The sequence below is a fragment of the Anguilla anguilla genome, chromosome 6 (genome assembly GCF_013347855.1).
Source record: "Anguilla anguilla isolate fAngAng1 chromosome 6, fAngAng1.pri, whole genome shotgun sequence".
NCBI lineage: Eukaryota > Metazoa > Chordata > Actinopteri > Anguilliformes > Anguillidae > Anguilla > Anguilla anguilla.
In genome coordinates this window covers 12998986-13013964 of record NC_049206.1, presented here as the reverse complement: position 1 = coordinate 13013964, position 14979 = coordinate 12998986, and the positions used below count along the sequence as shown (strand labels likewise).

The window sequence follows — 14979 nt, the reverse complement described above, 5'->3', positions numbered from 1 at the left end:
GTCTCCCTGACGACAAAGCCTACACCAGTGACAAGCAAAGCAGGTAAAATTGACCCTGTCTGAACAAACATATAAATTTGGTTTTCTGTTCTCATCCTCATAACGTCTCCAGAAACAAGACGAGCAGCCTTCTCCCCTGCCCCCTTCCCCAGATCTATACAGAGTCCAAAATGAAGGTAGTCACTGTAACAAGGACCTTCTTCCAGGAATCAATAGCTGAAGGTGAAGCGTGATCAATTCTGGCCGTAGGCAACTGAAGAAGTACGATGCCTGAAAAAGACAATAACCAGTGCTTCTAGGAAAAGACAATAACCAGTGTTTCTAGGATAACACAAAGAAATTGAAGGAATCCAGCATTGGACCAACAATATTTTAGCTGCAGAGAATCGGTGTCAAGAAACCACAGTTTGTCCTTTTTTATGTGTGTGCATACATAATCAGCTGGATATCCATTTAATACAAATAACATCACATTAAGAGACAACACTGGCAACAGCACCATTCCCATTAGAAATAAGATACAGCATCTCCAAAATACCTCATGGTGAGTAAGATTAATCCAGTACACAAGTCACTAATACAGGTCAATCATTCAATCAATCAATTAGTCAATTATCTCTTATTGAAACCCTGAGCGTAAAGATCAATATTGCACCCAGCTATGGAATGTGTGTCATTTATCAGACCACCTGCTCATTGTTATTGTTTCTGATACATCTCAGGCATTCCATGTCTGATTGACTGATAACTAAATACTGGATGCCTGTGAAAAATAATCCATCCAAAGATTACATATCTGAGAGGATCCAATAAGTGTAGGATTTCTAAATGTCAATGAGAAATTGCTTGGATCGTATTTCTACATGCAGACTCAACAGGTGTCTGTGTGTGTGCATGTGTTTCTGTCATGGCCTGCGTCTGTCCACCCATAGTGCACTGGGCATGTGTGTTCCTATGTGTTTTCAATGTATGCGTCCACATTTGATTGCGAGTATATGTGTGCAAATATGTGTGTGAACATGCAAGTACGTGTGTGATCTGCATATGGACGTTCATGTATGTGTGTCCATCTACAAGTATACATGTGAAAATCACTTCAGTGTGTCCACACTTGACAGACCGCTTGTGTGTTTATGCGCGGATGCATTTGTCTGAGAGTTTCGTACGATGTGTGAGAAAGAAACAGCAAGAGAGAAAGAAAGAGACAAAGAGAGCGAGAAGGTCAAAGCGGGTCAAAGAGCAGGAGGATCCTCCCGCTGGTGTTTGAGTGTGTCTCCTCTTGGGGAGTATTCCCTTACAGTATCCACTGGTGGTCCAGTAAAGAGGTTTATTTGTCCAAGGATTCGGCTCAGAGGCGCAGGAACTTTCTCAGAGCTCTTCTGACTGTTGCACACCAGTGCATTGTGGGTACAGGGCTTGTCTACCCAGAGCTAACCCTTTATACACTGCTCAATTTGCATTCTACATGGGAGTATCACACGCACCCCCCCCCCCCCCCCCCCCCCTCATCTACAGCTAGAGCTCTCACAGCACACAACTCTCACGCGCTATTATAAATAACTTACCATATATGTAAGCTCTCAACCGCACTGGAGTGAGCGAAGCCAAACTCTTGTCTTAATATCTTTGTTGTATGATTTACTCAACTAAAAGTACACGTTGGCAACATTACTACAATTATCGGTCTACACTCAGCCGGAGAAGCGGCAAGTTAAGGTGCTAAAGGAGATTTATGCAAAACAGCACGCCGAACAGGACCTGACACAGAGTAAGTCCGCTGACATAATGTGACACAGCTCGGAGGAATGATGCATGCCCACTTATAGTTCCTGAGCGCAGCAGAAAAACTTCTTGGAGCCGAGCGCTCCCGTCGATCCGTGCCAGCATTGTCACCGGGGTAAGCAAGAACGCTGCCAGGCTAACCGCTTCATGCTAGCATGCGCCTGGCGATTGAGAAAGTTTAGCTCCATGGGCAATTTTGGTCAAACTAGAGTTTCTTGTGCTTCTGTGTTGGGAGAGGAGCGAAAGGTCAGAGCAAAGACTACAAGAAGGTCCTACCATGTGATCCGGTTACAAGGTCATATGATGAGTCTGATGTTATTTGTTTTTTCAGTTGTGTGGGTGTGTAAGCTACACAAACTCGTGAGGACCCTTATTAGTGTTGTAAACATTGTATTAGAGCATTGTAAAAGTTTGTGCCAGCTGTGCGAGAAGTGTGCAAAAATGTTGTATGAGTGTGTGCACAGGTTTTATGAGATTGTTGTATGCATGTGAGAGAGCTGAATGCATGCGTATGACAGTCCAGCGTGAAACAGTTCACTTGGCTGTATTTTTGTTTACCTCAGTGACAATGCTGGCAAGGATCGACAACAGCCTTCAGCCCAAGACATTTTTCAGCTGTGCTGAGAGACACTGTTCTTTAAGGCCACGTCAAACAATTTCAAGAGTTACATTACATTACATTACATTCATTTGGCAGACGCTTTTATCCAAAGTGACGTACAAAAAAGTCCATTTCATGGTCGTAGACAACTGCTGAACACGGGTTCAGTAAGGTACAATACTTATTTTGTACAGCTATTTCTAGCCGAGAACAGTGAACACTATTCTGGCCTAACATCTGCAAAGCCAACTAGGCAGAAGAATAAGCTACAGTATTAGGACAAATACAAATTACCAAGAAGTGCTGGGATAGTTATACACTCATATTGGCCAATCCATTAATGTAACGTCACCAGTGTGTATTTTCAGTTGAATTAATCCTACAACACAAATGTCGAGACAAGGACTTGACTGGCTCTACTCATTCTGTGAAATCCCATGCTGTATGTTTGTACACTGGAAATTAAATTTTCAATGCTTATCAGTCCCCGTTAAATGGCTTTAGAATGGCATCCTTTTATCTGTTATTTTAAATACAGCACTGATTCCAAAATGTATCAACTGTACCAGCTTTGCATATTTTAATCCAATTTCATACATGCCACAAGAAACCTATTTACAATCTCATTACATGACCCACCACTTTCTTCGCACCCCCAGGCACCAACATGGTCCAAGGTTGTGGTTTGGATGCTCCTTGTTTGTTTCCTGAAAGATGGCTTAACATTTTAATTTCCCATGAACCCCTCTGTCATGGTTCGCTGATTTACAGCGGCCTCAGTCTCCACCTCTTCTCTCACATGTGGCTGCCATTTCCCTTTCTGTGACTATCTGACTGACTCAGCTCCAGTCCTCCATGTTAGGCTCACTCCACTTCCTGTCTCTTCTGAATGATGTCAACAGCAATTAGGGAAAAACCTCTCCCTTCATAACTCACTATAAATAGTCAAAACATCTGAGTAAATTGACCAACAAACACAGCTGAATACAGATGCTTTTGCCTTTTCCCCCTCTGTGATCGTTGTTTACCATGTTCTAATCACTTGCATATGGCCTCAAAGAATGGTACAAAAATATGTCTCTATAACTGACCTTTGGTGGGCATTCAAATGTCATCTCCATACGGGTAGTAAACGGATTCGTAAAAAGGACAGCCACGACCATGGGAGCATCTCAAATGGCAGGAAGTATAACATGGAGGAGCAAGTGAACTACAACTCTGAACTACAAGACAGTATAACACAAAGAACTGTGTGGGGCAGAGACCGTGTGATCACATGACTGACACGCACCCAATCGAATGGCTCCAGCGACAATACGGTCGCAGCTTTTGTGAAACTAAAAACCTTGCAACGTCAAGATGGCACCATGTAAATGTGGCTCTGAGGGTGGGGCTTTTGGGGGGTTGACTCTATGAGCAGCTGTTAACAGCGGGCAGCGTACCAAAACACCAGCGCTTCTCAGCGTCACACACCTGGTGTACAGCAGTGAGGTGCAGCCCCATTGGACACTGCAGTGAAAGGAGCTATATTTGTCCCAATGGAGAGGGTCTGATTTGTGAACTGTGGGCATGTCGGGACCTGCCCCAGCCATTACAGGCAGGAAGGGGGTTGGGGGCTGGGGGGCGAAAGGGGTTGGGTTTGCCCGGCGGGGAGAAGCTGGTCTGAATCAAATCATCTCGCATTCTGGGCACTAAAACAACAGGGCTTATGAATGGAGTCATCATCACAAACCAGCCAAGCAACTCCATTAACCCACGACTATTAACAGTGAGCAGCAATAATGCCTCCACAACCTCAGTCTGTGAGTTTAATTCTTATCAGGACCCTGCACAAATCCCTCACCCAATCACGTTCAATAAACAGAACAGGCTCTGTGGTTAGGGGATCATGCTGGCCGTGGAAATTCATAGCAGGCGGATTGGCCGGTATCGTAAGCAAGGTGAAAGAGATGAACCATCCAGATGATTTAAAGACCTGCTCACCTGCACTCTTTAAAGAGCTACACAGCTGACAGCGTGGCACTTCTAAATGAACGGGAGAAAACCCTATCAATTCTCAGTCTTGCTTTTCTGCTTGACCTTCTCTGTATTTAGATATACAGGCCTACTGGTTATGAGATCAGCACGCTACAAAGAAAATGGTCAGCCGGAAAAAAAAAAAGAAAAGAAATATGATGTGTTACCGTGCCAAGCGATCAGCACATAAAGTTGAGTTCAAAGGATATGGATTCTGTCAATGGACTCGAACATAAAAGAGAGAGACAAATTATTTTAACAAAATACTTGCAGTATGACACAATGTATTGTTACGCCAATAAAACATGTCTGAATTTTAATCTGGGGGGGGGGGGGGGTGGGGAAGGAATGGAGAAGGAGAGAGAAAACTGAAGCAGAACTGTGAAAACTGAACCTGGAGAGAGCTCGTAAAGACTAGTCTCAGCCCACTAAGCTTGATGGAAGGCCTGCAGGCTCAAAGGCCCAGTCCTTGCCGAATGTCCTCTGCGCAGAAATGTACCAGCCGCCTCCCGAGCGCAGTTTACGACTTTTTGGTGCAGGACGCATATTATCAGCAGATAGAGACAAATTGGCGGCGTGGAAGGAAGTGGGAGAATTTCCCTGTCCAAGCGTCTCTGCTGTGTCAGTGCAGCGGAGGACTGTATCAGCTAATGAACTCTTGGACTTGCTGAGGAAGCAGTCCGGCCAGGCCTGGACGCTCGGGCCAGAAACACCCGCCCGGGCTCACAGCGTTCGACCACTGTTGGCCTCCATCAAAAAATAGAGCCCAGTACAATTTGTGTTATCTAAAACAGCTGTTATTAACCTTTTTCTCTTCTTCTTCTGTGAATAAGGGAATAATTAGAATGTTTGCTTAAACCTCAGAAGAACAGGGTCTAACGGCACATTAATTCAGCTATCCCTGCGATGGTGATTTCATCCGAATGCGCGCATTCTTAGAATAGCTTTCCGTCACGCACTGGAAACCGTTAATCACAGCGGCCACAGGCAATCAGTCTGTCCTTGGTTTAATCTTGGAACGGGAGCCGGGGAATGCATCTTTCTTGTCTTCCTTGTTCCTTCGCTTGCTTCGACAGTGTCGAGCCCTGATCAGGCAGCGAGGGCGTGGTCGGGTGGGGCCACATCGCAAACCATTCTGCATCGTTGGTCACCAAGTGGACACTTTGCACGCTGAGAACTGCACTGGGCAGTAAGGATCATGGGAGCAGGGAGTAACAGAGAGAAGAAAACGAAAAGAAGGTAAATGAGCATTTCTCTCGATGGGAGCTGGGAGTGAGAGAAGACGCAGAAGTCATCAGCAAGAAAAAGAAATTGAGGTTTGAGCTGTGGCTCGACTCTTTTCTATGTAACAGGGGACGTGGAAGCACTACATGCAACCCCTCCTTCCTTCACGGATCCCTTGACCCACCCCCCACCCTACCCCCACCCCCACCCCCAGAACCCCAATGTGAAAATATCACCACAGCTGGGTAAAATGACACCCAGCCATCTCAGTCATGTGTAAGCACCGAGTGTGAGAAACGATGTATGTTTTGTTATCCGCACACTCTGCCACTGGAATGGAGAAGACCACACCCCCCCCCCCAAAAAAAAAAAACTCTGGCTTTCTCCCTCGTACCCCCAACACCACCCTCTGGCCCCTTGACCCCCCTACCCAAGCTTTTTGGACAAGAAAGGGAATGTGTTCCCCTCAACGCGACTGTCAACACCTGCCTTCCAGCCTCGCGTCTCTACAGTAACTTCACAGGAGCCGCACAGCCGCACTCCCAACCATCAAAAACCAAAGTAGGGGCATATCTGACGAGGCGGGGGGCGGGGGGCGGGGGGCGAGGGACGGGGGGTTGTAACGCAGTATGCCACGGGCCAACTGTCCTTTCGGCAGCTGTTAAACATAAGAGTTTGAGGGGAAGCGCGGAGTGGAGCGGAGGCTGGCCTCCCTGCGGCTGCATGGCTCGCGCTGCCTCCGCGACGCATGCCTGAGGAACTGCGCTACACTGCAATGCGCCGCCCGGGCGAAGCCGAGGCAGCGTCCAACGCAGAGCTGCGCCGACGGGCCAATTACCCTCACAGCAAATTACGGGGAACGGGGAACCATGGAAACCTAATAAATCATGGATGCGGGCCACGGGCACGTCTGAAACTCAAGACGAACCAAATCGTTTGCTAACCTTTTCCCCCTCTTTTCTAGCGCGGAAAACAAATACTGCAAAAGAAACAACACATTTTTAAAATCCTTCCAAAATAAACAGAGGAGGGGCGACATTAAGGCTGAACTGAAAGGATAGTCTTGCGGTTTTGAGATTTACATTTTTCTTCATTGGCCATAAGCACCAGGGCTCAGCGTTGAAGCTGCAGCTCTGAGCTTCGGACACCCAGAGGCCACCGCATGGATCAGACCCCAGCAGTGCTCCATAGGGGGGGTCCCTTCCTTTGCCAGGAACAATTTTCCGGCCCTTTCCACCTCAGTGGACCCAGTCTGAATGGATGGCTGGAACTCAGTGGGCTTTGTCAAATTCGTCCCTTTCTCCTCTGTGTCAGGCCCCTGCTTAATGAATACCAAGCAGGCTGCCAGCCCCCAGCCTCAAGACCTGCGTGTTTGGCCAGGGTCGGCCTCCGAACCCAGCAACCCCCCACCCCCCCCCCCCCCCCCCCCCCCTCCCCTCCCCGCTTTCCCGGCACCGTGGGCCCAATTAACCAAAGATCGACCTGCCGCGACACGCAAACGCCCTGGGGGAGGCGGCCCCCGAGCCGGGCACAGGCGTTAACCCCGCCTCCAGACACACGTGTGTCCTGGGGGGGGAGGGCAGGCGGGGGGAGCTTTGGGATGATTGGAGGGTGTGTGGGGGTGGGGGGGGGGCGCTGTGAAGGTGAACAGGCGGGGGAAGGGAGGGAAGGGGACTGCGCCTATGGGATTATCAATGGGGGATGATACTGAAAGCTGAGAATAGAACACTTGTTCATCCCAGGGCATACACACACACACACACACACACACACACACACACACACGCATGTAAAAATGCACACGCCCACACACACACGCCTGCACAAACGCACACACCCACACAGACACACAAAAACACACACACACACACACACACACACACACACACTTAAATTTGTGTGTTGCAGAGTCTGATACAGCAGTGAGTGAGAAGCTCATTGTTCAGAAAGTGAACAGAGAGCACAATCAAAGAGATCTTATCAAGGGCTCCACTAAACAAAAAAGCATAGTTTCGCATTAGCTGTGCCTAGAACCCCTCACTCACTTTTGGTGATTATGAAATCTCTGGGGGTCATTGTCATGTCAAGAGAGACCTGGCCTGGTTTTGTTCACAAACCCACTCTAACTTCTGTGCTCAAACTTCAGCTGTTTGGACCAGCCGTTACATGCTAATCAATCAAAATTATACGTATGAAAGGAATGAAATTACATGAAAGGGCATGTTTTAAGAATCATGGCGCCTAGTAATGCTTTGTTCATAACTGTTCAAATTCTTGGCAGTGGATTGTAAAATCTCACAGATGGTTAGCCTTGTGTGGAACTGCTTGTTTAGACTCTGAAAAAGATGTGCTGTACTGGTTGTCAAGCTTGAAAACTTGTACACTTTGGCAGCATAGAGAAATGCTGCTCTTGTCAATACAGCTCTTTGAATGCGGTTCTGATTTTGAGTGAGGGACACAGGTGGCGTGAGCAGATAGAGTGAAAGCCAGAAGCGAGAGACGAGAATGAGAAAGAGGGAGAGAGGGAGGAGGGAAGAGCAGAGAGGAAATAGAAAAAAGAGGGACGGAGACAGCAAGAGACGGAAGATAAAGCAGCGGACAGCAAATGACATATGGGTGACATATTCCCCCTCAAGAGAGAAGAGAAAGAGAGAGATAGCTATGGTAACAGAGGGAATGAGAAAAAGATGAAGAGGGAAGGCAAAAAATAGGAGATAAAGCAGGAGAGGAAAGCCTAGAAAGAGAGAGAGAGATTGAGAGAGAGCGAGAGAGAGAGAGAGAGAGAGATTGAGAGAGAGAGAGAGAGATTGAGAGAGAGAGAGAGAGAGAGAGAGAGAGAGAGATTGAGAGAGAGCGAGAGAGAGAGAGAGAGAGAGATTGAGAGAGAGAGAGAGAGATTGAGAGAGAGTAAGAGAGAGAGAGAGAGAGAGATTGAGAGACAGCGAGAGAGAGAGAGAGCGAGTGAGAGAGAGGGAGGGAGAGGGAGAGAGATTGAGAGAGAGCGAGAGAGAGAGATTGAGAGAGAGCGAGAGAGAGATAGAGAGGGACAGAGAGAGAGCGAGAGACCTTGGCCTAAGGACTCTCCAGCAGTATCCCTCTCATTCCCGGCTCTGCCCAGGAATCCCTCCCTCAGCTGAGATCAGGAGCGAGAGCGCGCAACGCGTCAGGCATGCAGGCTAAGCGGGCCGGGCTGGGTCTGCTCACCGTGGCGACGAGGCGGGGCCTGTGCAGCAGGGCGTACTCCACGGCCCTGGCGACCTGGGAGCGGACGCCCAGCAGGGCCAGCTCCAGGTCGTGCGCCCCCGCCATGGAGCCGCCGGCGTCCTGCAGCACGGCGAAGTAGCGGCGCCAGGGCCGGTCCAGCTCCGACAGGCCGGCCAGGCAGCCGCGCATCACGTTGAGGCAGTAGCCCACGCAGGGCTTGATGAGCGTGAGCCCGCGGCAGTGCGAGCAGTACTGCATGCGCACCAGCGCCCGGGCGCACTCCCGCGACAGCCCCGCCCGCTCCACCGCGTCCATGGCCTCCTCGCCCGCGCCCAGCGCCCGGCTCAGGGCCCGCCCCGCCTGCAGGGCCCGCGCCAGCTCCTGCGCCAGCTCGCCCGGGTGCGGCCCGAACGGGTTGACGTCCTGCCGGGTCATGCGGAGGCAGTCGTCCCGCTCCGCGCTGGGCTCGGCCGTCCCGGGCCTCAGCAGCCGCCGGTACACCGCCGGGAAGAGGCCGTCGTAGAAGCGGTGGACGGCCGACTCCACGGTGGCGTTGCCGCCGCGGATGAACAGCGAGAGGTCGGAGAAGAGCTCGCCGACGGGGCCGCTGGCATCCGAGGCCAGGGCCGGGTAGGAGCTGTCGAACAGAGAGCTGACGTGACTCTTGGAGAAGGACACCACAGACTGGAGGGTATCTGAGGAGAGAGAGAGAGAGAGAGAGACAGAGAGAGAGCAAGATAGAATTAGTAACACATTTATTTTAACAAATTTATTTGCAAGTAGCAAATAAGATCGACAAAAATGTTTGCAGAAGAAACACATATAAGCAAATATAAAAAATGTCAAAAAAAAATGGAAAAGACCAAAGGAAAAGATACCAAAATCCTAAACGTTTCACTTAAAAAATGCAAGACAGAGAATGACATTGTGTTTACACTTTCTAAGTCAATTCAGTTTGAGCATAAGCTTGTGGTCATTTTAAAAGAGCGCATTTAAAAGGGGAAAAGGGCCTTCCATTTCCCCTCAGCACCACTCCACTTGCCTTCCATCACGCATTAATCTTCATGAGCACGGAGCAGATTACCGCCATTTAAAAACCGCACATCCAACCTTAACCGCTTTAATCCTCCCCCCGCACAGTCCTCAACTCCCCAAACAGCAGTGAGGTATGCAAATGATCAATCAGCGCGCCGCACTCTGGCGCTTGGCCCCCGCACACGTACGGAGACCTCACCTTTAAACGCCTTCACCCCGTGACTGCCCCTGCCCAGAAGAATCGCGACATAGCTCAGGAGGTAAGAGCGGTTGTCTGGCAGTCGGAGGGTTGCCGGTTCGATCCCCCGCCCTAGGCGTGTCGAAGTGTCCCTGAGCAAGACACCTAACCCCTAATTGCTCCCAACGAGCTGATTGGTACCTTGCATGGCAGCCTTTCACCGTTGGTGTGTGAGTGTGTGTGTGAATGGGTGAATGAGAGGCATCAATTGTAAAGCGCTTTGGATAAAAGCGCTATATAAATGCAGTCCATTTACAAAGGTGGACAGTAGCGAAAGACAGAGGGAATATTGACCAGCTCTGGAAAAAAAACACCATAAGCTGCAGAGTGAGGACATCTGCCAAATTTCAAAGGGTTTTTTTTCCCGTGCAGGAGGTGAACTGAAGCTGTCTAAGAGCGCGTACGTTTCAACACTACCCTTTCAACCGAGGCACTCACGGCAGGCCATGGTATTTATCTTGGACGTCGGTGCCATAGCGTGCATGCAAATCAATTCCACATTCAGTACGTTTTTATGAGACTGCTAAATTCTTTGGGCAAGAAGAAGGAAAAGAATAATGCATCAGCTTCGCAAGTACTCCCAAGGGTCCAATCAACGTTACCAAAAGGCTTAAATATAACATCCAACAAAAAATAAAAATAACACCACCCCCAATATCCTCTATATTTAATATATAAGCGGGTGACTAGTCTCGGTATAATTCAGCAGTAATAAACTCCATGAATATAAAGAACTTTCAATAAAGGTCTTTGTCACATCCAATATTTTTTGACTGAAACCTGAACCCTTTGACTAGTTCACATATTATACGGCACATTATGGTGAAATTTCCAAATAATAAAGCGAGTAAATAGCATTCTTTAAATAAAAGAAACCCAGAAAACTGACTGCGTGAAACAGCTAGGGGGACTAATTCCAGCCTGTGACATAAGTGGTGCTAAAACTACATCTGGGTGTGATAAATTCAAATGAATTAATTCCAGAGGGGCTGGAAGCCAAGCGAATGACGGAAGAGCCGCCTGGCTGTGTATGCGCAGCGTTCAGACTGCTACTAAGCGTGAACACCCTCAGACAGACAGAGCGGCAGACAGGTGGAAGTAGTTCTGAGACGCGGGTCAAGCCTGTGGCCATTTCACGAGCTCGGACATGTTTTCGCAGAGGACGGCACGCGTTCCTCGGACCGGCTTGTCTGCTCAGCTATGATGTCACCCTGCCCCGCCCACCCTGCCCTGCCCCGCCCCGCCCCCTCCTCTCCATGTCCTAGCCAGGAAGTCCTCCTCAGGCACTGATGTATGTCTGGCAGATGGAGAAACAGCAGCAACTGGAAGAAACCTCTAGAGATACACACACACACACACACAGACAGACACATATGCACACACATACACACACACACATGCATGCAGACACACACAAACACAGACAAGCATAGACATAGAAGACAAATTAACTAAGAAGCACAGACACATTTATCATACACAAAGATTTGCGCTGTCTCTCCCAAACACACACACACACACACACACACAAACACACACATAAACACAGACGAACACACATATAGAAGACAAATCCACAAAGAAACAGACACATGAATCATGCATTAATCATGTATAGAGATTCCCCCTGTCTCTCACAAGTGCACACACACAGACACACACACACACACGCACTTTCTCTCTCTCCCTCCCACAGCACAGACAAAATCAACAGCAGCCATCTCATACACAACAGCTGCAATAACTACCATTACTCAAGAAGGAGCAGTGAAACAATTCAATTACTTCCTGTAACAAAACAGCAATGAGACCACTTAATCACAGGCCACTGAAATCAATCCTCCTTTTCATTCTTTGTGAAGCAGCCATTTCAGTTTGACACACCAAAGCACGTTTCAAATGAGATGTTCAGAAATGAGCAATATAATGAGAGGGAGTCACAGGGAGAAGGAGAGAGAAAATGAGTATGGTATGATTAAAATACAATTTGCACGGCCAATAAATTAAATGAGACATGATCGTTTACTGTAATTCAGAAGGGAGTCAGAATAGTCACTGAGTATCAAGTCCTGGAAGTCCTTTGAATAATATCAAATCAAAACTGACCTTTGTTACTGGTTTGAACTGTGGCTTTTATTTGCGTAAATTTGCAGCAAATTAATCCGAAACAATAATCAACCAACCTCACGGGATAGTTAAAAAGAGATAATGCGCGTGAGAGAGAGAGAGACCTGTCGAAAACGATAAAGAAACGAGACGGTGGAGATGACGGACGGCGTCGCCCTCGTGCCAGGCGGCCCGGCTGAATGTCAGCGCGCGCGTGTGCGGATGAGCGGGGTTTTTGGCCTGAAAGCCGAGACCACAGAGCGCTTTCTCTGGCCGCGCATGCCAGGGTCACGTTACGCCCGTCCCGGAGGCCGTCTGGTGCCACGGAGCCTCCGTAATGAGGCCAAAAGGGACAGGGAGCGCCGCGGGGATCGCGCGCCGGCCCCCGACCGCCGCGGGAGAGCAGAGGGACGCGGGGTCGCGGCCAGCAGGGGCGGGGGGCGCAGTGGGTTAAACAGCAGCAGGGGCGAGGCGCTTTGCTCTGCTGGTGTCTGAAAGGCACGGTTTAGCAGTCATCCCCGATAGACATGACTCACAGATGGGTGAAAGCTCTCCTGTAGTACTGCGTTCCCCCGTAGTGTGTAAATGCTTGCGTGCGTCGCAGGAGTGCGCGCACTTTGTGTTCAGTGCCACGCGGATGGCACAAAGGTGACTCAACAGCCACAACTGTCAGGTCCATATAGGGGAGAAAAACAAAGCTGGAAAAAACAAGACTCAATTTGAATCTGAGTCGACGACAAGGTAATTTCCATGGAAAAGTATCTAGCGCTTATTGCCCTGGGAAAAGGTGAATTAAGAAAACCGAGATAAGCAGAGCTTTGGATGGAGAGATAAGAAGCAGCCTCTGCTCCGGAGCGCTGGGGATGCGGCCCATTGCATGGACCGCCCAAAACGAGCTGCTGGAGAGGAGGGACTGTGACGCCATGAAGTCATTGTCTACAACCACAAAGGCTCCTGGGAAAAAATCTACCCTCCTCGGGGGGGGGGGGGGGGGGGGGGGGAAGCACATAAAACTATCAAGTGTTTGTGTGAAGGAGCAATTACAGATGCAGGGAGGAATTCTGGACTTTGAGAACATGAATCATCTGCTAAACACATTCGGCTGATATTCGCTCTCCCCCCCCCCCCCCCCCCCCCCCCCCCCCCCCCCCCCGTCTGGACATTTATTTCTGTGGTAGCGTTCTGCTAACGCCCCACTAATGCGAAAGAAGTTAAGTTTACTGTTTTACTGCAGCCCAAAATGTCACTGCCCCCAATGCCACCGTGTAAATCACACGAGAGAGGAGCTGCTTTTCATTTCTGGTTTCCGCGACCACAGCTGACCACAAGAGGAGTTTCGAGGAGCGCTCGGTTCTAATGCCCTGAACCCTAGCGCACACATACAGTACAGAGGCCATAAAACTCTTGTTAGGGCAAGGCTAACGCGAGGGTGCGACAGAGGAGGAAAGGGGGTGCCTGGATTTACAACGCTGCAATTCAGAGGTTACACAGCCTCTTAAAATTGCCGCCACAACGCCACCGTAAATGACTTCAGCTTAATCGCGACAGCTATTTTTAATCTCAATTGCCTGGGAGTCACCGGGCTCCTACAGTAATGACTACGCTGATCGCCACGGCTCCACCGCAACAAAAAAAAATTTGAAAAATAAGAGCGGTCGACGTTTCCGTGGCTCTCGACCGCGATAACGGAAACTCTCCGACCGTTCCCCATCCCGCTCGAGGACAGAGCGAGGTGACGGCGGAGTTTTTTTCCCGACGCCTAACGGGCAGGATCGTTAGCGCCCTGAGCCAGGCGGGGCACGTGGCCCTGCCCAGAGGGGGCGGGGGGGGCGATAATAAGGAAGGAGACACTGGTCTCGAAATGCGCCGCTGCGGTCCGCCCTGAGCCGCAAGTTTGGACAGCGATGCCGGGCGCGGGTTCGGCTTGCATGCCCATAAAGCATTTAATCCCGGAGAGGTCTTGTGTTTCACGCGGCTCCCAGCCCAGATATGCGCTGCAGCGGAGGCGCATGCTTGCAGATTAAATATCATGTTTTAATTAGTAAAAATGCATAGCGCAGAAGGTATAACTTCGCAATTCGTAAACCGAACCCCCAAAAGAATCCAATGACACAAAATAAATGCATAAATCATAGTGATGCGATTGGACGTCGTGGCGGTATTAACGGTCAGTCATTCTGACCACCGGCCTCGACTTTGACTTGAATTCAACTAAGCAATTCTCTTACTGATAGTATTTGACCTGAGGGGTGAGGCACCATGACCACATCTGTGAGACGTCTTCTGACCCCCAACCCCCCGCCCGCCTCCACCCGCTCGCTGACGCTGTTCTTTCAGGGGGTTAGCAGGTGGGGTGCAGGAGGGGGAGGGGGGTGGGGGCACAGGAATGCGCAGTCCATATCTCCATCAGCTTGGCTGTAATTAAGATGGCAGCCCAGCTAGCGCAAAACTCTCCAACATAAACAATTCCATGGATGCCGAGGGTATAACCATGACCTGAAAGAGAGGGGGCGGTGGGGGGGCAGCCAGGGGGGTCCAAAACCCAGCGTCCAGCAAGTAGAGAGGTCAGGGGCAGCTTACGGAGCCTTCGCCCAACCCCCGGGCCCAACAGGCTGTCACTCATTCACACACCCGTTTACCGAGTGGGAAACTCCACACACTCCAGGCTCCAAGCTGGCAGAAAAATAAAAACATGAAAGATGGCTGCGAAAACAGGGCTTGGGCCTGCTCCGCACGCAACTACAACAACAACAAAGCGAGCGGGCGTGGCAGG

The 14979-nt window shown here is 49.7% G+C and overlaps 1 protein-coding gene across 2 annotated transcripts in view; it reads right to left on the bottom strand.

The window, feature by feature from the left end:
* The window catches only part of LOC118230602 (glypican-5-like), a 112770-nt gene that overhangs the window by 79900 nt on the left and 17891 nt on the right, over positions 1-14979 (bottom strand). For both annotated transcript variants that reach the window (XM_035423744.1, XM_035423743.1), the window contains exon 3: positions 8828-9522. In XM_035423744.1, coding sequence (XP_035279635.1) covers positions 8828-9522 — 695 coding nt within the window. The remainder of the gene's footprint in view (positions 1-8827; positions 9523-14979) is intronic.